This window comes from Thamnophis elegans, chromosome 7, assembly GCF_009769535.1.
Source record: "Thamnophis elegans isolate rThaEle1 chromosome 7, rThaEle1.pri, whole genome shotgun sequence".
Taxonomy (NCBI): domain Eukaryota; kingdom Metazoa; phylum Chordata; class Lepidosauria; order Squamata; family Colubridae; genus Thamnophis; species Thamnophis elegans.
In genome coordinates this window covers 11,667,038-11,688,684 of record NC_045547.1, presented here as the reverse complement: position 1 = coordinate 11,688,684, position 21,647 = coordinate 11,667,038, and the positions used below count along the sequence as shown (strand labels likewise).

Below are 21,647 nucleotides of genomic sequence, written 5' to 3'. Positions count from 1 at the left end.
GAAACCAGTTCTTGCAGTTTCGTACCCAGCTAGTCAGGCCTGCAAGCATTTGAGAAAAGCCTTACTTCTCTTTTCTTATTTTGAAAGAATCAGGGCAACGTTGCTGTGGACGATTGGCCCTTGGCTTACCTTATCTTTTTTATGTTGTTTCCGAATGAGTGCTTTCTTTAGCATGTGTCCAGACGTTTCATCCTCATCATCGTCTGACTCCAAGGTATCGTCAGTCTCTTCTGTAAGGCCCTTGTATGCCTGACCCCTCCGATTAAGGGTGTCTTGGAGTGATCCAGCTTTCTTATTTTTGATCAGGATCTTAAATTTCAATTGCTACAAAGGGGGAAAGTTGCGCTCATTCAGTATGGTAAGCTACAAAACTCAATGACAAGGACAATTAAGATAAGTTTCTAATTTAATGAAAAAGAGGACTAAGGGTGATACGATAGCACTGTTCCAATATCTCCGGGGTTTCCACAAAGAAGAGGGGAGATCAACCTATTCTCCAAAGCAGTGTTTTTCAACCTTTTTTGTGCAAAGGCACACTTTTTTCATGAAAAAAATCACGAGGCACACCACCATTAGAAAATGTTAAAAAAATTTAACTCTGTGCCTATATTGACTATATATAAAGTGTTTTTCCCACGGCACACCTTACACTATGTCACGGCACACTAGTGTGCCGCGGCACAGTGGTTGAAAAACACTGCTCCAAAGCACCTGAAGGCAGGACAAGAAGCAATGGATGGATACTAATCAGGGAGAATAGCAAGCTGGAACTAAGGAGTGATTTCCCGACAGTGAGAACAATTAATCAGTGGAACAACTTGTCTCCAGAAATTGTGAGTACTCCAACACTGGAAGTTTTTTAAAAGTGATTGGACTACTGTTTATCTGAAATGATTATAGAAGAGATGGCGAATCATTTTTCCCTCGGGTGCCAAAAGTGCGTGGCGACACCCATAATCCATGCCACCCTCCACAGCCCCCACACACACATCTCCATGTGGCCTGCATGACTAAATGCTGAAGGCACATGGAGTGCTGTTACCTTCCCACCAAAGGTGGTTCCTATTTTTCTACTTGCACTTTTACATACACCCGTGGGCGACTCCCGCCCCCGTGCTCGCACACGCTTCTCCAAGCAGAGACCCAAAAATCAGCTGGCCAGCGGGAGGCGCATGGGCATGCTCAGTGGAACTGACCTGGGCGACGGCTTGCGTGCCCGCAGAGATAGATGCGTGTGCCAACTGTGGCACACGTGCCATAATTTCGTCATCACGGGGTTATAGGATTTCCTGCCTGAGCACTACAAGACCTCTAAGGCCCCTTCAAACTTTATTATTCTTATCTTCCATCCTAGGAAAATATTTGATAAGCAAATGCAGAAGGGATTCACACATCATGTTAAGTAGCAAACAAAACCACATTGTGGCTTAGTGCAGCATGTGAATTTGGTCTGTGTAAATTGGCACCATGATAGGGATTGTATATCCTCCAGACACATTTTTCAAACTTCAGTAGCCATTCAAATACCAGCTTTCAAGTCAAGAAGATCTCAATTGAATCTACCCTAAAGCAGCCAAACAAATGTAGATATTGTGGCCCTGTGCCAATCCATACATGCCTGACATGGGATTCATATGTCAATAAACATAAATAATGCTGTTGCAATACCAATAATCACATTTGTCATATAATCGCTAACACCACGCCTCTCACTCCCTTAGCTATTAAGCCACGTATGTGAGCTCTATCACAGAAGTCTGCAGACATCGATCCCTCCACAAACGGTGACAATTAGCCACCTTAGATCCCAGAAAAGCTAAGCACAGTTGAACTTGTTGCTTCTAGAGGAGTTCGCCAGGATATTCAAGGGCCATGAACCAGATTGGGAAATTGACAAAAGATTCTGGGAGGAAACGAGCAACTTCAACACTGTTGTCTCAAAACAATAAGGGTTTGTCCATTTAACGAAGACTCTTCAATTTGCAAGCAATCATTCAAGTGAGTGTTTGAAGTTACAATGCCCCGGGAAAAGTGACTTTTGACCATCTCCACAGTGATGGAATCAAAATTCGAGTTCTTGGCAACTGTCAGGTATTTGCAGCATCCTGGGGTCAACTTTCCAGCCAGCTTCCAACAAGTAAAGTAATGGGGGAAACCAGATTCTCTTAATAATCACATGATTGACTTAATAATGAGGCAATGATTTGCTTCACAACTATCACAAAAAAAGGTTGTAAAATCAGGTGTTGCTCAATTCACAAACATCTTGCTTAGCAATGGGAATTTTGGTCCCAATTGTGGTCATAAGTCAACAACTGCCATAGTCTTAGTATTATCCTTAACCTGAATGAATCTTTTTTCATGGAGGTGTTTAAGAAGAGAGTAGACAGCATTTGTTTGAAAGGGTATAGATTTTCTGCTTGAGCAGGGAGTTGGGTTAGAAGACCCTTGCAATTCTATTTTTCTAGTCTAGTCTAGTTGAGCCTAGTCAAGTCGATTCGAGGTTAGTCTAGTTTATGCTATTCAATTCAATGTTATTCTATTTGTCATTTTCCTACTCTACTCTACTCTACTCTTCTTGTCATTTCCTACTCTACTCTATTCATCATTTTCCTATTCTACTCATCATTTCCTACTCTACTTTATTCTATTCATCATTTTCCTACTCTGCTCTACTCTACTTGTCATTTCCTACTCTACTGTACTCTACTCTACTCTACTCTATTCATCATTTTCCTATTCTACTCATCATTTCCTAGTCTACTTTATTCTATTCTATTCTATTCATCATTTTCCTACTCTACTCTTCTTGTCATTTCCTACTCTACTCTACTCTATTCATCATTTTCCTATTCTACTCATCATTTCCTACTCTACTTTATTCTATTCATCATTTTCCTACTCTGCTCTACTCTACTTGTCATTTCCTACTCTACTCTACTCATCATTTTCCTACTCTACTCTTCTTGTCATTTCCTACTCTACTTTATTCTATTCATCATTTTCCTATTCTACTCATCATTTCCTACTCTACTTTACTCTATTCTATTCATCATTTTCCTACTCTGCTCTACTCTACTTGTCATTTTCTACTCTATTTTATTCTGTTCTGTTCTGTTCTATTCTATTCTTAATTATGGTTTGCATTGACTGGAAACAAAATGAGAATTACCATCCCTTCTTAGCAAAATTTGTCCCAAATTCATTTTTTATGATGGAAAAACAAACTGTAGCAGATCTATCCATCTTTCATCCTTAACTTTTGTGGGATTTTTCCCCTAAGGAGGACCACATGATTTTACCTCTGGGGAGGGTAATTCTGATGGCACAGCATTGTCAATGGTTGTAGTACACAAACTATCACGAAGGATGTCGAGGAGATGAGCTGCCATCCTTTCCTGCTGTGGAGGGCTGCAATGATTTTCCAGTGACAAAATGATGGGGTAATCTGAAGACTGAAAATAAATTGAAGAGGTTATAGGACATGCTACGTCATCACAACATATAGGGGCCAACGAAGACTATGCCCATATGTTTGCATACACTTCCTAGTTTTAGCTCTTTAGCCTTTGTTATTATTTCTTTTCATGTAGCTTTTTAATTTGACACCATACTATTCTAGTCTCACATTTACAATACTCTTGTTTAAATACAGATGTAAGTGGTGTAATGATTTTATGCTTCGTGTCAGCTATTTTAAATCATATTCCAAATGGTTGAGATGGTTTATATTTACATAATACATTTGTATGTTTCTGCATTTTAATTGTACTCTGCCCAGAGTAGCTCTATGTGAGAGATGGGCAATTTTTTTTTGATATATAAATAAAAATATTTAGTTGTTATCCCATTGTTTTATCCAAACTGTATATATCTTCTATACACACTCTTGTCATAATCTTAATCTTAACGTCTTAATGGTATCGGTATCAAAATTTTATACTTTGTGATTTAAATCTTATGCATTTCTGAGGCTTATAGAGTACTCTTGGGGGCTGGGGGGGGGGGGCAAAAATGAACAAAAAAATGGTCTGTTTTCCGCTCATTTTTGCCCTCCCCAGCCTCCAGGAGCACTCTGGAAGCCTCCTAAAGGCTATGCATGACCATTTTGGTGAAGGGGGCAGGGTTTTGGGAGGCCAAAAATGCTGTATTCAGTGTATAAGATGCACCCAGATTTTCAGCCTCTTTTTTGAGAGGGAAAAAGTGTGTCTTATACTCCGAAAAATACAGTAGGTGCTCCTAAATTGAGTCCAACTGGCAACAATTGTCCATACAAACACCTGCCACTTGATGCTGAAAACTATCAATAGTTCTTACAAGGAAATTCTTAATTTTGTCTATCCATTTTTATCTCCTTCACTTATTACAGTTTAGCCACGTATAGTTTTTTAGCCCATCCCTCACAGGTCTGAATCATGTGAATTTTTATTAACTCACCATCATCTCAAGAAAACAGCTTTTCCTTAGTCCAGGGTCAATTGACCGATTGTTCCTGCTTTTCGTAGTACTACTCATCTCAAAATCCATAAACTGGAAGCATCAATCTTCTTTCTCCTGCACTTTCTAAATATTTCACTGCCATACATCACCGCTGAAAAGACCCTTGCTTTATTTATGGGGAACTCTCTTGTCATAACAATGTCCTTATCCTTCATCAGCTTGTCCACATCTATCATGGCTTCCCTCCCCCAAGGATTAGTCTCTTTACTACCTTAACACGCTGCCCTTCTTTATCTATAACGATAAAGAAATGAAAGTATCTTCCGCCTTCCTGTCTTTCGCAGTCAGTCTCAAACTTCACAAAAGATACAGATGGTTGTGTTAGATATATTATATTTAACATTGACTTGGTTGTTTCATTTTTCATTTTTTACTTTCTGAAGGAGTTTGTCTCAGTCATCTTTACCTTGGCATTGTCTGTATATTTGATGCCAGCGCTCTACATGGGGCAGCCCTTGAAGAGTATTCAGAGACTTCAACTCGTCCAGAACGCAGCCGCGCGAGCGATTGTGGGTGCACCTCGGTACACCCACATTACACCTATCCTCCACGAGCTGCACTGGTTACCAATTAGTCTCCGGATACGCTTCAAGGTGCTAGTCATAACTTATAAAGCCCTTCATGGTATTGGATCTGGGTACTTGAGAGACCGCCTGCTGCCAATTGCCTCCCACAGACCCATTAGATCTCACAGGGTTGGCCTCCTCCAGGTTCCATCTACTAGCCAATGCCATCTGGCTACTACCCGGGGGAGGGCCTTCTCTGTGGCAGCTCCGGCCCTCTGGAATGAACTCCCCGCAGGGATTCGGACCCTCACCTCTCTCCAGGCCTTCCGAAAAGCCGTCAAAACCTGGCTTTGCCAGCAGGCCTGGGGGTGATGAGTTCCCTCCCCTCTCGACTTGTATGATTGTGTGACTTTTGCTTATTTTAATTATCTGTATTTCGTTTTATGTTCCCCTTTTTTCCCTTTTGAATTGTTCGCCGCCCTGAGTCCTCCCGGAGAAGGGCGGCATATAAATAATAAAATTCAATTCAATTCAATTTATTGCTTTTAACCCTACCATAACAAATTTGTTGCATGACCTAAATAAACACAGGGATATTTTCCCTATTTTGAATCAGCCTGTTTTTTCTAGACTCTTGTTTTTACAAAATTTTCTTGCCCTCTTATAAAGATTCCTCACATATAATCAGTTGTTCTGGCACACCCATTAGTCTTCATATGGTGCAATTCTAGCATTATCTACATAGTCAAAGGCCTTGTTGTTACCAATGAAGCAAAATTAAATGTTCTTCCAAAGGTGCTTTTTCAAGAGGACACTGGGCTTTCTGGTTTTTCTTTGAACCAGAAAGTCCAGTGGCCTCTTGAAAAAGCACCTTTGGGACAACCATGACCTGGATGACTGAGAATCTCCATAAACATTAAATGTTCTTATTTTAACTTGCTGTTATGATAAATATCTGATGTTACATCCTACTTATGTACTTTATATATTATTTAAAACAGTGACTTTGAATGTTGGTGACTTTAAGATGTGCTATTTTTCTCAGAGCTTTTATGGGGCAGTGTTGTGGCCCAGCAGGAGCCGTTGGAGCTGCCACCAGACTCCGACAGTGAGGGGCCCTATGAGTCGGCTCTGGAGGATGTGGAGGACCCTGGACAGGGTTCCGACTTCAAGCAGGGTGCAGAGAGGCTGGTTGGACACCAGGAGGCGCCTGAGCCTTGGACCAGTGGGGAGGAGACAAGGGAGTGTGATCCAGACATCAGCAGTGGGGAGGAGCCAAGGGAGTTGTTCCTAGATGCCCGGCACCGGAGAGCTAATAGGCGCAAGGAACAATTACGCAGTTATATGAGGTAATTGCACTCAGCTGGTGGTAATTAGGCTCCTCTCCAGACTATAAAAGGAATGCTTGTGCACACACCCCTTTTGCAGAAGTTAACGCATTAACTAATGTTGGAGAACAGTATTGTGAGCTTGGCAGGCTGGATTGCTGCCAAGGCTTATCTGTGCTGGATTGCTGCCAAGGCTTGTCTGTATCGGTTTGCTGCCAAGGATCTGTCTGTCTATTAATAAATTCCGTAAAGTATATTTGGCTTGGAGTGCTTTGGTGTGGAACGAGGGTGGTCAGAACAGGGCACCATATAAATATTATTAATAAATCAAGCAATAAAATGCCAGTGATATTTTTCAGTGATGTTGCCCTCAATGAGATGCACAGAGCAAATCCTTTACAACCAGCATCTAGAACCATCTCTAAATTATTATATAGATGCATCTACAAGATGTGTCTAAGACTTCTTTAGAAGTGATTCTCTTGAGTCTTGTCTCCACCATCTCACAGTCACACATAAAGGGGACAATTACAGCTATAGCAGGGGTCCCCAACCTTTGGGCCATGGCCCACTAGTGAACTGTTTGCAACTGGGCCATGGAAATGGTGGAAGAGTACGCATACATGCATCCCCTTGTGCAAGCAGAGGATGAGCATGTGCATGCATGCTCCATTTGCATGGGCACATGCGCATACTAGTGCAAATGGAGCTGTGCGTGCACGCTTGCTGGCTACTCGCATGGAACCATCCCCTCTCTCCCTTCCTACCAGTTTGCAAAGCCAGAAAGGTTGGGGAACTGTGATCTATAGGATAGGAAGCCATCCACACACATCCATCTTTATGAATTAGAGACAGTTGCTTCTTCTTCGATCAACCATAGGCACCACCTACCTCAAACGCATGTTTTTGTATAACATTGATGACGTTCTGGAAGGTAATTTTGCTCGTCAGGGTATGTCCATGATAAACCACTGGCTCGTTATTGGGTCCATCCCAGCAGTCGATCTCCACGCAGCGGCATCCCTTTCTAAGGGAACTTTTAAAAGAAAAATGTGTTTGGAGGGTTTTTCGGCAAAACATCCCATTTTAGCATCGGATTCAGTTGAACTCATGGTGGAGTTGTCCATGTTATTGCTTTTGTTTCAAAGCTGCCTATACTTGGTCAGAAACTTGATGGTGACTTGATGATTTACAAACATTGGGTCATTAAATCAGAATTGGCTTTATCATTTGCAGGGTTATTTTTCAATAGCTCTTTCCTGGGTGAGAGCTTGTCTTCAGATGGAACACAAAACTCATCGCAACCGTTTGTACCTACTGATCAGTATCTTGCTGGGTTTCTACACCTTTATATTCAAATCATGATGCATTTGACCATTTCTCCCAGTGCAGGATTGCCTCTATTTATGAGCTATGAAGCATGATAAAACCTTGATGTCCCCATCAGATGTAGCCTTTCCTCAAAATTATTAAGCGATTGTGGGTGTACCTAGGTACACCATTACACCTATCCTCCGCGAGCTGCACTGGCTGCCCATTGGTCTCCGGACACGCTTCAAGGTGCTAGTCGTTACTTTTAAAGCCTTACATGGCATCGGACCTGGCTACCTGAGAGACCACCTCCTGCCAATTACCTCCCAAAGACCGATTAGATCGCACAGACTAGGCCTTCTCGGGATTCCATCTGCCAGCCAATGTCGGCTGGCGACCCCCTGGGGGAGGGCCTTCTCTGTTGCAGCTCCGGCTGTCTGGAACGATCTCCCCGTTGAGATCCGGACCCTTACTACCCTTCCGGGCTTCCGTAAAGCTATTAAGCCCTGGCTGTTCCGGCAGGCCTGGGACTGTTGAAGTATCCAGCCACACTTTAAATTATGAATGTTGCTGTAATTTTAAATTGTTGTATTGTCTTATATATTCCCCCTCCCTTTTTTTATTGTAAGCCGCCCGGAGTCTTCCGAGAGTGGGCGGCATACAAAACTAATAAATACAAATACAATACAAATACAAATAAAGACTGTATTAAACAATTTTATCTTCACATCAGAAGATAAGTCACAACACCGACTAGACCAAAGTAATTCAGTGAGTTTCATGGTCCAGAAAAAAATCTGAAAGAATCCAATCTTCACCAAGCTGCTACCTTTCAAACATACAGATTTTAACTCCCTGAATTTTCAATAACGGCAATAGTGACACTAAATTCTGGGAATGAAAGCCTACAGATCTGACTGACTCCCCGAGATAACTTAATTCAGCTGCATGACATTCCAGTGTCCTTTTGTGAATTTTGTGCCGATAACTAATGACTAAAATGCAAGACTATACGTAAATTTGCATCTTCTACAACTCAGAGAACTCCAATCGGTGTGCCATCTTTTTCAATGTACTCAAAAGTCATAGCATTTTGAAACACTACTATAATCTGTTTTATGACCATTTAAAACCATTCCAGAATCCTTCCCAAATCTATAAGTATAATCTTCAGGATAAAAAAAAAATCAGATTTCAAAATATGAATATGCAATCTTTCAGTTGTTTTCTCCCATCTCCTTTGGACCCGAAGTTCTTGGAGGTAATATCTTTAAGTGTTATTATCTTTCATTAAAAAAAACCATGTCAGAGTAATGATGATTTAATAGCTGACCAGCTGCTATAACACTGTAAACCACGATGATGACATGAAGGATGAGTCAGCAAGGTTACTGCCACTTTAAGAAGCTGTATATATAAAGGAGGCCATGTGAGGTCGTCTCTTTCTCCTCATATATCTCTCTCCTCATGAACCTCTCTCCTCAAGTTCTATCTCCATTGTGGTTCCCTGTGTAGAGTTGATGATTGATTAATTGCCTGGTATTTGCCTAACACATGTATGTATGTATATATGTCTTGTATATAAACCACCGTTTGAAAGACAAAACCTCTGTGTACTGTATTTTGCTCCTGGGTTGTCTCAAAATAGTAGTCACGCTGTGCACACTCTGACAAAACAGTACTTTAGATTTTTCCATATAGGTCCACCCATTTGTTTGGTCCATTCTCCAAACTATGAAGAAATAAATTATGCATAGGATCAGAAAATTCTGAGCAACTTCACTATACATCTCCAAATCATATTGCCTAGAAGCCCAAGGCTACCCAAAAATCACGACCAAAATAATTGACTAACCACAACCAAAATAATTGACTAACCACAACTCTCAAAAAGCATGGCCTGAAGTCTGCTTACTAGAGATCCATTGCCTCTCAAACTCATGCTTGCATTTCATCATCAGATATTCAGTCTCTTGAATGGGATAGTTTCTTTGACATTCTCTCTTAGTTCAGATTACCTTTCTTGATCAGTAGATCCAACCTGAATTGATTTATCTTGCTAAAAGAAGAACAGATCCTTCCTCCTGCATGCTCACCACATTCGTTTAACCCTTCTTTCTTGCAAAGAGAAAGCCATACAATAGGACTTGGGAATACACATCTCAATTAAAATGGAATTAATCGATTAACTGCCGCAAATCCAATGAAGTTGTCAAGCATCACCTTATGACATCTTGATGTCATATACATTCAAAATCAAAACCAAGCAGTTTGCCGCAATCAATTTACAGCAGGAAAATTATTGAAAGAAAAGTCAGTTCAACAATCTGAAAATTCCTCCTGTTTGGCTAGAGTGATTTTCCTGAATTGTATCCTACTATATTTCCATTCTTAAGTTCTGGAAGGATCCTACAGTAGAGATTATTTCAGGTAAACTTTACAGATCAATAAATATTTAGAAATAAACTTCAAAATTTCAAAGTGAATCACAACATTGCACCTTATCTGATACTGGAAGAGTTGTTCAATATCAATTTTATTTACGTATACATTTACAGATAAATCATATTCAAACATATGTATGTTATAACTAACAAAAAAAATCATAAGACCAATAAAAAGAATTAACTCCCAGTTACATTCATGTGTTATTATATAATTGTCAGGCCTGCAGTTATATTCCTTTTAGGATCTTTGGCCTGCCACACTCTCTCTATTATTTTACTATGCTGTTTCATTAGTGGGGTAATTGGGAGGGGGAATAGTAAGGAGTAGAATTGTAGAATGTGTTGTTGTGAAAATAGAACGTTCCTTTCTAGAAGCCCAAGGTCATTCTTTGTCTCTGCACCTCTGCACCTGACCGGAACTAGATGGGTGGAAATGCCAGCATGGCAGAGGAAGATTGGACCATGTGATGGACTTGTGGGTGTGGGGGCAAGGTTTTGAACTTTCAACTGGGTGGAAACCCAGGAAGCTTTCAGATTCGGGTTTTCCACAGATGTACCAACATGTCTCTCTTATTAAATTGGAACTTTGATGAAAGCTATGCCTTGAACTCTGATTTAATTCTGGATGATATTTGGAATGCTGACAATAATAATATAAATTACAGGTAGTCCTTGATTTAGTGATCTTTCAAAGTGACAACAGCACTGAAAAAAGTGACTTATGACCATTTTTCACACTTACAACCATTGCATAATCCCCATGGTCATGTGATCAAAATTTGGACTCTTAGCAACTGGTTCATATTTATGACGGTTGCAATGTCCCAGGGTCATGTGATGACTTTTTGTGACCTTCTGACTAGCAAAATCAATGAGGAAGCCAGACTCACTTAACAACTATGTTAGCACCTTAACAATTACAGTGATTCACTTAACTGCTTAGCTACTTACTGACTTCACTAACAACGGCAGTGAGTCACTTCACAAGCATGGCAAGAAAGGTCGTAAAATGGAGCAAAACTTAATTGTCTTGCTTAGCAACAGACATTTTGGACTCAACAGGGGTTGTAAGTCAAGGAACACTTGCATATATGCTCACAGTCATAAATCAGGGATGCCTTCATCTTGAAAAATAGTAACAATATATTAGATATGCTTCAAAATATAATTAAGCATTTCTGTAACAAAAATAATCCCAAAACAAAGAAATTAACAGTTAACAGATCGGAACACTATTCTAAAACCAACAATCAGTAGTGAGAGGCAGATAAAATTAACCAGTGATATAACAACTACCCAATGCATGAACTATTCAAGACAGGTCAGAAATAAATCAAATTAAAATAGATTGCAATTGACCTACTTATTAAGTATGACTGCACTGTATTTATTGCATTGATTTCAGTAGAGGAAAAATGACTAATTAGTCTAGCTTCAATAAATGACAAGAATAGTTAAGAAAGTCTTAGGTATTCAATTAAATACATTATTTCAAATAATAGCATTAGATATTAAGGCCTATTCCATCAATGTTTGCAAAACTACATAAAGCAAGGTTCTGTCTTGGATAGAATAGAACAGGAGCATGGTAGTTTGTGTGGTTAGGGATGGAGGTCAGTGAGCCCACATTTGAGATCCAAGTGCTGCTGTGGGACGGGGTGGAGCTCCCGTCCTTCGCTCTAACTCCTGCTTGGGTCATGAAAGGATCCCTCAATTGGGTGTCCCCCATGCAGCGGTGATGTCACCCGCTACTCTTTTCAATCAATTCAATGCTTCTGACATGAGTGGAAGCAAAGGTTAGGATAGAGAAAATAGAGAATAAATCAGGTAGTCCTTTTCAGTATTCTAATTTGGAATTGGGATTTTGGTGTAGCTATTCTTTTTAAGTAGCTTTCTTTTACATATCCATCCAACCATTCCTTCTCTCTGTCCCCCGTCCCCACCCCGCAGGGTGAAATCCAGAAGGTCCTGACAGGTTCTGGAGAACTGGTAGCGGAAATTTTGAGTAGTGATGGTGGGAATGGAGATTTTGCAGTATCCTTTCCCTGGAATGGGGTGGGAATGGAGATTTTGCAGTATCCTTTCTCTGGAATGTGGTGGGAATGGAGATTTTGCAGTATCCTTTCCCTGGAATGGGGTGGGAATGGAGATTTTGCAGTAGCCTTCCTTTGCCATGCCCACCAAACCACATCATGCCCACAAAGTCACACCCACAGAACCAGTAGAAAAAAAATTGAATTTCAGTACTCCCCCCCCCCCCCCCCAAGAAGTACATACTTGGCATAGCCCCACAGATGACTTGGCCCTATTAGCTGATCCTGGATAAGGTAAGTGTTGTGTGAAGACGATATGAAGTAATCGCAGAGCGGAAAATTCATGTCTTGGTAAATTGTTTTGTTCTCCAGTTTGAATAAACTGCACTCTTCAGACAGCATGTATCGTATAAAGCCTTCGATGGTCATCTCCTTCTGGTTTCTCGCTAAAGGTTGTAGTGGGAATTAAAAGAAACAAGCTCAGTTTTTTTCCATATTTGTGTTCCAACTGAAACTAAACAGACTAGAAATAGTCTGCATATCAGGGGTGAAATTCAGCAGGTTCTGACAGATTCTGGCGAAGCGGTAGCAGGAAGTTTGAGTAGTCTGGAGAACCGGAAAATACCACCTCTGGCTGGCCCCAGAGTGGGATGGAAATGGAGATTTTGCAGTATCCATTCTCCAGGAGTGGAGAGGGAATGGGGATTTTGCAATATCCTTCCCCCAGGAGTGGAGAGGGGATGGAGATTTTGCAGTATCCTTCCCCCAGGAGTGGAGAGGGAATGGGGATTTTGCAATATCCTTCCCCCAGGAGTGGAGAGGGGATGGAGATTTTGCAGTATCCTTCCCCCAAGAGTGGAGAGGGAATGGAGATTTTGCAGTATCCTTCCCCCAGGGGTGGAAAGGGAATGGGGATTTTGCAGTATCCTTCCCCCAGGAATGGAAAGGGAATGGGGATTTTGCAGTATCCTTCCCCCAGGAGTGGAAAGGGAATATGGATTTTGCAATATCCTTCCCCCAGGACTGGAAAGGGAATGGGGATTTTGCAGTATCCTTCCCCCAGGAGTGGAGAAGGAATGGAGATTTTGCAGTAGCCTTCCGCTGCCATGCCCACCAAGCCACGCCACAGAACCGGTAGTAAAAAAATCTGAACTTCACCACTGCCACATATCCTTCACCAGATTTTAAACTGCACATTGAGACTTACTTTATTTTATGTCATTAAACCCTAAGTAAACCTTCTCCAGTCAAGATACCTGCAGAGATTCTAGTTAGTTTCACCAAATATAGATATGGAAACAGGCATGGTTCTTTCATAGGCTTGTCATAGTACAGTAATGGTAAAACAAAACTCTTCATTTGGGGCAACCACAATAATTTCTTTGTAACTTTGAGGGAAGTTTTCTATTAGTTATATACAGTGCTTCTCAACCTTAGCAACTTTAAGATAGCTAGACTTCAACTCCCAGTTATGCTGGCTGCGGAATTCTGGGAGTCGAAGTCCACACATCTTAAAGTAGCTAAGGTTGAGAAACACCGAGTTAATACATAACTCTTCTCTGTAGTGTTTGGATTCTCTCAATATATTTCTTTAAATCTAAATAGACCAGAGGTGGTATTCAGCAGGTTCTGACCAGTTCTGGAGAACCAGTAACAGAACTTTTGAGTAGTTCGGAGACCCGTAAATACCACCTTTGACTGGGCCCGCCCCCATCTATTCTCTGCCTCCTGAGCCCCAGCTGATCGGGAGGGAATGGAGATTTTGCAGTGTCCTTTCCCTGCCATATCCACCAAGCCACGCCCACCAATCCATGCCACCCCCACCCCACCAAGCCACACCCCAGAACTGGCAGTAAAAATAATCTAAACCCACCACTGAAACTGACCTTGGGTAATTTTGATTCTCCCTATTATGGGAAACTCAGTTACTCCATAAATATCTTACCTGAAGCAAGCCATCACATTAACCCATAATTATTTCAGCATAGCATGTGACCCAAAGGATGTGCCCAGAGGATTCAAAGCTTTTGTTCCAACAAGAAAAAGAGCATCTCATTGTTGTGACACAACTCTGGCTTTTTCACATCATGATCGTGATATCATGAAACCGCTACACTGCAATGGTATAATCTTTCTCCCATCATTGGCCCTCCTATTGCTGGTCAGCACAGAGGCTGAGTTTGATAATTTGGAGTTGTCATTTAGCTTGTTGGGTGAACCAGTTCAGTTGTTCCACCATTAATAACTGTCTCTTGCGAGAGAGGAGATATAGAAATGTTGTTGGCCATAAACTGAAATTTAATGGTACAGCATTTTCAGACTAGTAGACATAGCTTATCAGGGTCAACATTAAAAAAAAAAATTCACTCTCTTATTTATTTTTTACTTTTGTAATGGGATCATTTTCTTTCTTCATCTGACTCAGATATTCAGATACATCTTTGGATTATAGTTGTAGATTATCAAAGAACATCCCTGTTGCAAAGAGGGTGGTAGCTGACTCACAATTTCACCCAAGGTTTGTTCCACAAGATACCCTCACAAAGGTGTCCACAAGGTGTGATCAAAAAAATCAAGATGGTGTTCACAATGTGTACCCTGATGACACCCTTGTACTCTCATCTTATGCACATGTTGATAATCACACAAGAGGCCGTTTTTCCTTGCGATGTGTGAATCTCCTGCACGTCTAGAATGTGATCTTTCAATTATTTGCAGCACAAACATAACTTTCCACAACTTAGAGACATGGGGATGATCTGAATGCTAAATGTTATGTAATATATAATATATAATAACAGGGTTGGAAGGGACTTTGGAGGTCTTCTAGTCCAACCATCTGCTTAGGCAGGAAACCCTACACCACTTCAGACAAATGGCTATCCAAAATTTTCTTAAAAACTTCCAGTGTTGGAGCATTCACAACTTCTGGAGGCAAGTTTTTCTACTGGTTAATTGTTCTAACTGCCAGGAAATTTCTCCTTAGTTCTAAGTTGCTTCTCTCCTTGATTAGTTTCAACCTATTGCTTCTTGTCCTATCCTCAGGTGCTTTGGAGAATAGTTTGACTCCCACTTCCTTGTGGCAGCCCCTGAGATATTGGAACACTGCTATCATGTCTTCCCTAGTCCTTCTTTTCATTCAACTAAACATACCTAATTCCTGCAACCGCTCTTCATATATTTTAGCCTCCAGTCCCCTAATCATCTTTGTTGCTCTTCTCTGCACTCTTTCTAGAGTGCCCACATCTTTTCTACATCATGGCGACTAAAACAGGATGCAGTATTCCAAGTGTGGCCTTACCAAGGCATTATAAATTGGTATTAATGCTTCACGTGATCTTGATTCTATCCCTCTGTTTATGCAGCCTAGAACTGTGTTGGCTTTTTTGGCAGCTGCTGCACACGGCTGGCTTGTATTGAAATGGTTGTCTACTGTTAGCTCAGTTCATCCAAATAGGAAGTAGGTTAGAGATGGTGCTCTAGGACAGGGGTGTCAAACTCACAGCCTGTGGGCCAGATGTGTCATGTGCTGGCCACGCCCACCCCCAGTTTAGCGAAGGGGGGGAATCGTGATACGTCATGTGACGACAATGTGATGCCGTGAGTTGGACGCTGCTCTAGGACAAGCAAAGGTTGTCGGCAAGAATGGAGCCGCCCCAGAGCAGAGAGTGTGAAAATAGTTCTTCTAATGATGATTAATGTGGCATCCTCACTACTTCTGTTCTGCTGTGTTACACTTCTAAGCATAAGAGAGTGTGCTGAGGCTGGGAAATAGTGGAAGGGAGAGTAGTGGGTAAATAATCAACTGATTAAAGGTGAGTCAGACGGAACTTAGACCAAGTGGGAAGAAACATGAGAAGAAGTGCTTCAAATCATTCCGAGATTCTGTCTTAATTAAGATAAATGATGCTGGGATTTCTTGATGCAGTTTTCCATTTACCCTTGAACAACATTAAAGACACTTTTCTGAAGTCTGTGCGTTTCTTGCTTCTTGAGTGGCTTCATGAGGCTTAACAAAGAGAAGCTCCCACAGGGAAATGGAGGACCAAGAGAGACAAAATGGCTCATCCCTTTAGTCCATGTGACATTTTGCCTTTTTTTCAGTGATGTCCATGGATATCACTGAGTAGTTACCATATTTTTCAGAGTATAAGACACACCAAGGTTTTGAAGAGTCAATTTTTTTTTTTTTTTTTTTTTTAAAAAGGGTTTTGCACTCTGCAAACCTCCCAAAACCGGCCCGTTTTTCGTGAAAACAGGCCCATTTTTTCCTCAAAAAAAGGACATGAATAGCCTTTAGGAGGCTTGTAGAGTACTTCTGGGGATTGGGGGGGGGGCAAAATTGAGCAAAACACAGGCCGTTTTTTGCTCATTTCTGCCCCCCTCCAGCCCCCAGGAGCTCTTGAAACCCTCCTAAAAGCTATGCATGGCCAGTTTGGTGAAGGGGGCGGGGTTTCAGAAGGCCCAAAATGCTGTGTTCAGTGTATAAGATGCACCCAGATTTTCAGCCTCTTTTTTGAAGGAAAAATATGTGTCTTATCCTCTGAAAAATACGGTACTTAGTTCCTTTTTTTCTGCCCTTTAAATCTGAACGCTGTATGACAACAGTGTAATAACTTTATAATTATTTTTAACAGTTAATAAATGATTAATAAATTATTAATTGAATTAGCTTTCCACATAGGAAGTGTTTAGTTTCTATGATATATATTTTTTAATTGGATAAAATTGCATTGCTTCTGTCTAAAGCACTTTCTGCCAAATCTAAAATTAGCCTGCTCTTATTTATTTTTTTAGGATTGTACATGTTTCAAAAATTATTCAGAAAGAGTAATTTGAAGGAGCCGGTCGAAATGCATGGGGGCAAAAACACAGCATCTCTTTAAGACAGGTAAACCTGTAAACAGGCAGCTGCTTTAATGAGCCCCATTAAAGATGTGGTTGTCTTAAGGATTAAACTCACTTAATAAAAAAATATCAATATATTCAATGAGTTGCATCAAAGACATGATTATTTAAGAGAGTCAACTTCTTAAAGCTAGTCCTTTTTTTAAAGGTTTCCTAGAATTCATCACCCAAAAGTATGTAGCTGCTTTAAAGAGATGCTGTTCTTGCCTTCCTATATGTACCAAGGCATCTCCTCAATATCATTTTCAAAGCATTCACAGATTCATTTTTTTTAAATGTATAGTTTTACTGATCTTGGTACTTTTTATCCTTTTCTTCGAGCAATTTCTTTCCATATTCCAACCTAGATTATTACTTTTGTATCTGTTTGTTGTGCTCAATATGGTTTTTTTTGTATCTCTGCGCTTTTTCACTTCCAACTCCTTGAACCAGCTTTGTATGTTTTTTCCCCTCTCACTGAGATCCATTTCAAAATGTATCCCCTTTTTATTCTTCTCTCTTTGAAAATAAATTGTGCCCACAAGTGACAGATTGGATGGTAACACCAAAAGACAGAGTCTCAACACCATGGGCTGCATCCATTATGGGAAAGCTTCTCTTCCCTGTCTCTGTTCTTCCCCTGCTTTTTAAAACTTTTTATTGATTCCATCTGTTATACAACTGTGCTACAAAATGATATTGGAAACCAGAATTGTGTTTTAAACCCAAGTACCCTCTTATTTTCATGACCCTTTTATTGCCCCCAGTTCCTTTGATTCATATCTGTTAAAGTTTCCTTGGCTATGAACCGCTGAGCCAATATTTTTGCAAAAAGTTTAGAATATTCTGGGTACTAGATTAAGTTTGTAATAATAATAAAAATGTAGGTTGCCTGGAATATTGACTTGTTTGTGGCTACGATCCAGGGTTCCACCTGTTACACCAATTGCAGAGATTTATTTTTATCTATAAATAAAGTTCAGACACTGAGGAAAGCAGAATAACTACAAATCCTATTACTCAGCAGGAAAAGCATTGTCTCTGTTTGCAAGTCACGCTGAGTCCAACGTTCAGCATTAGGCTGGATGTAGCTGAGAGCTCAGAAGCCACAAGAGAGAACATGTACTTTAGAGGTGGTATTCAGCAGGTTCTGACAAGTTCTGGAGAACCCATAGCGGAAATTTTGAGTAGTTGGGAGAATTGAATACCACCTCTGGCTGGCCGCACCCCTGTCTATTCTCTGCCTCCTGAGTCCCAGCTGATTGGGAGGAAATGGGGATTTTGCACTAAACTTCCCCTGGAGTGGGGAGGGAATGGAGATTTTACAGTATCCTTCCCCTATCATGCCCACCAAGCCCACCAAGCCATGCCCACAGAACCAGTAGTAAAAAAAAAATTAAACCCCACCACTGGTATACTTTGATATGAAAACTAACCTTCCCTGCTATACTTTAACAGAGTAAGACAGCAAAGAAGAGCACTGCTCAAGAAACGTATCTTTTGTATATAGGTTATTAGGGCTGTGCAATGCTTCAGGCATTTGCCACAAGTCCAAACTATATGTAAGAATCTGCTGGAAATGCAAATATAACATTTGTCTGTAGCTCTTTAAAGCAACTTTCTCTTCCTGGAGGGTAGGATAATGTAAATATGTATGTATAGTGCTACGTTCGTATCTCTAATCTGGAGCACTGTGCAGTTCTAATACATATCTCCCTCTGCTTCTGCAGTAGTATCCCTTCCATCTTCTTTGCAAAACCATTGTGGAACTGGCTGAATTCTTGAAGAGGTCTCCTATCAATCACGCATGCAGGGATCAAGGGGAATGAGGTAAAGGTAAAAGTTCTCCTTGCATGTATGTGCTAGTCATTCCCAACTCTAGGGGGTGGTGCTCATCTCCAGTTCAAAGCCAAAGAGCCAATTCCAAAGATTTGAACTGCCGAACTGCCAACCTTTCTGATCTACAAGCTCAGTATCTTAGCCACCGAGCCACCACGTCCCTTCAAGGGGAATGGTTAGCCCTAAAAGACAAAGCTACTCAGAGTGCATTTTATTCATTTTCCTTGTAAGAACTTGAATAACCTGGGCAGTTAAAGACCAGCATTGGAGATCTGAATTCAGCAGGAGGTCTTATTTAAAATGTGCCCCTGAGGAAATGCTGAATGATAAAAAATGATCAAGTAATTAAGCAGCACTGTTTAAGTTCTCTGAACTTGCTTGTTTTCCTGCAGATAGTTCATTTCTAGGTTAGGTAACATTATTGTTTACTTGGTGCTATTTCACACTTAGGTGGAAGCAGAACATTCCTAGTAGTCAAAGTCCCATTAAGCAGAAGAAAAAATCAATAAACAAGGAACTATCAGAGAAGAAACTACAACCAGGGACATGCAGTCACTAGAGGCAAGGGAGGCGGGGCCTCACCAGTCTCCTCAGGGAAAAGAAAGGATTTTAAATAATTTTCTTAAAATAATTAAAGCCAGGGTAGTTGCTACCAGATTTCAAGTCACAGTGGCTTGGTGTCTGCTCTCAGTATTAACTAGGAGGAGGCCAGAGAACTAGGGGCCTCTTTTGCATAAGGAATTTTTCGCATTTTAAGAGTTAAGCAAGGGTTAACAAGCGAAGAATTCCTTATGCAAATGAGGCACATATTCTCTCGCCTCCTGTAGAGGGCATTTTTAGAGGATTTTTAGAGTTCTCTGGGAGCAACTAGCTCAGTCTGACAGAGCTCTGGCTTTTCAAGAGGGGAAGGCAGGGCAGGGCAGGGAGAAGCAGAGTTGAAATCGTCTCTGAAACAGCTGGAAAAGGTTCGTGTGAGGAGGGGGGAGGAATTCAAAAAGTTTGATCGGAAGGCAGCAGGGGAAGGGGGGGTATGGCAGAGGAGCTGCTTTCAAGCCTTTGGAAAATATATCCAATCCAACTTCTGTGTTTGTTGGTGAGAGTGAGTGAATGAGAGAGGGATCCAAGTTCTCTCTGTGTGTGTGTCTGTTTGAGAGAGGGGGGAGGGAGGGAGAGAGGGAGGAATGAAGGAGGGGGAGGGAGAAGAAAAAGAATGGGAAAACTTATTTTGCAAGGGGGAAAAATGCTGTCACTTTAAATCGGAACTGAGCATGCCTGGCTGTGGAATTCTGGAAGTTGAAGTCCACAAGTCTAAAAAGTGCCTCACCAGGGCTAAAGCTGACCGCACGTCACTGAATCGAATAAACCTAAACCATAAACCTAAGCTATTCTCCAAAGCATCTGTACACAAGACAAGAAGCAATCGGTGGAATTTATTCAAGGACAGAAGACACCATTTGTCTGAATGGTGCCTGAAATGGTGCCTGAAATGGTGCCTTTCCTGCCTAAGCAGGGGGTTGGACTATAAGGCCTCCAAGCTCCCTTCCATCCCTGTTTTCTGTTATTTTGAATGCTAGAAGGAATTCATTGCATTAGAAATAAAAGACAATGGAGGAGTCCTTCCACCCAAAGTACATTTTGAACAGAGGGAAGCACAAAAGAGAGCGAGAAAGAGGTAGGATGTTTTCTGCTGTTTCTTAAACACAAAGAGTCACTGAACAATAGGACAGATGATAAAGGACAACTGATAAAGACTCATCCCACAACCTCTCCCTTGCCTTTGGCCCTAGTGAGCAGAAAGCTTCTACAGACAAAGAGATTGTGCTATCTCTGTCAAACAGTAGCCTCCACATTCGCACAACATATAAAGTTTGATTTATCTAATACCGATTTCCTTTTTAGGTAGCCTAGCATGCTTTTTTAAAAATGTATTTCAATTTCAAGGCTTTCCAACTCCATAGCAACCCTGGGTAGCTTACAGATAAAACAATTAAAAGAAAGCATATCAGGAGGGGGGAAAAAGAAGAAGAAGACAAATGACCAGAACACAGAATCAAAAACAAACAGCAAAAAAATCACTTCAAAGGGACTCAACCACCCTCCTTGCCCTAAGCCTGAAAGAACCAACAGGACTTTAGCAATTTGCTGAAAGTAAAAAAAAAAAATGCAAATACAAATCTCTGGGAAATATTATCCCCCAGGATGGGGTGAACATTTGGATTAGTTTATTTCTAAACCCAGAAAAGTGTTTATTGTAATAGCCATTTTTGGAGAATGAATCTAGTTAGATCATTTTGCATTAAGGTTACTTTCCATGAGATGGGCAGCTATATAAACCTGATTACTAAAGATAAAGGTAAAGGTTCTCCTTGCACATATGTGTTAGTCATTCCCGACTCTAGGGAGCGGTGCTCATCTCTGTTTCAAAGCTGAAGAGCCAGTGCTGTCCGAAGACGTCTCTGTGGTCATGTGGCTGGCTGATTAAACACTGAAGGCACACAGAACACTGTTACCTTCCCACCAAAGATGGTTCCTATTTTTCTATTTACATGCTTTCGAACTGCTAGGTTGGCAGAAGCTGGGACAAGTAACGGGAGCTCACTCCGTTATGTGGCACTAGGGATTCCAACCATCGAACAGCCAACCTTTCTGATCCACAAGCTCAGCGTCTTAGCCACTGAGCCACCACATTCCTTAAACTTGTTTACTAGTTAACAAATAAATAAAATTTAAATCGTGCTGTAGGTCAGTTAGTACAATGGTATGTGAGAATGACTTTGGGAAACAGGAAGAAGATCC

General features: G+C 41.0%; 1 protein-coding gene across 1 annotated transcript in view; it reads right to left on the bottom strand.

Annotated features, from left to right (window-relative positions):
* LOC116511226 (1-phosphatidylinositol 4,5-bisphosphate phosphodiesterase zeta-1-like) overlaps positions 1 to 21,647 on the bottom strand; it is a 56,980-nt gene that overhangs the window by 24,330 nt on the left and 11,003 nt on the right. Inside the window, exons 3-6 of the mRNA XM_032221096.1 lie at positions 12,370 to 12,571; positions 7,226 to 7,370; positions 3,303 to 3,455; positions 130 to 324 (exon numbers count right to left, since the gene is read on the bottom strand). Coding sequence (XP_032076987.1) covers positions 130 to 324; positions 3,303 to 3,455; positions 7,226 to 7,370; positions 12,370 to 12,571 — 695 coding nt within the window. The remainder of the gene's footprint in view (positions 1 to 129; positions 325 to 3,302; positions 3,456 to 7,225; positions 7,371 to 12,369; positions 12,572 to 21,647) is intronic.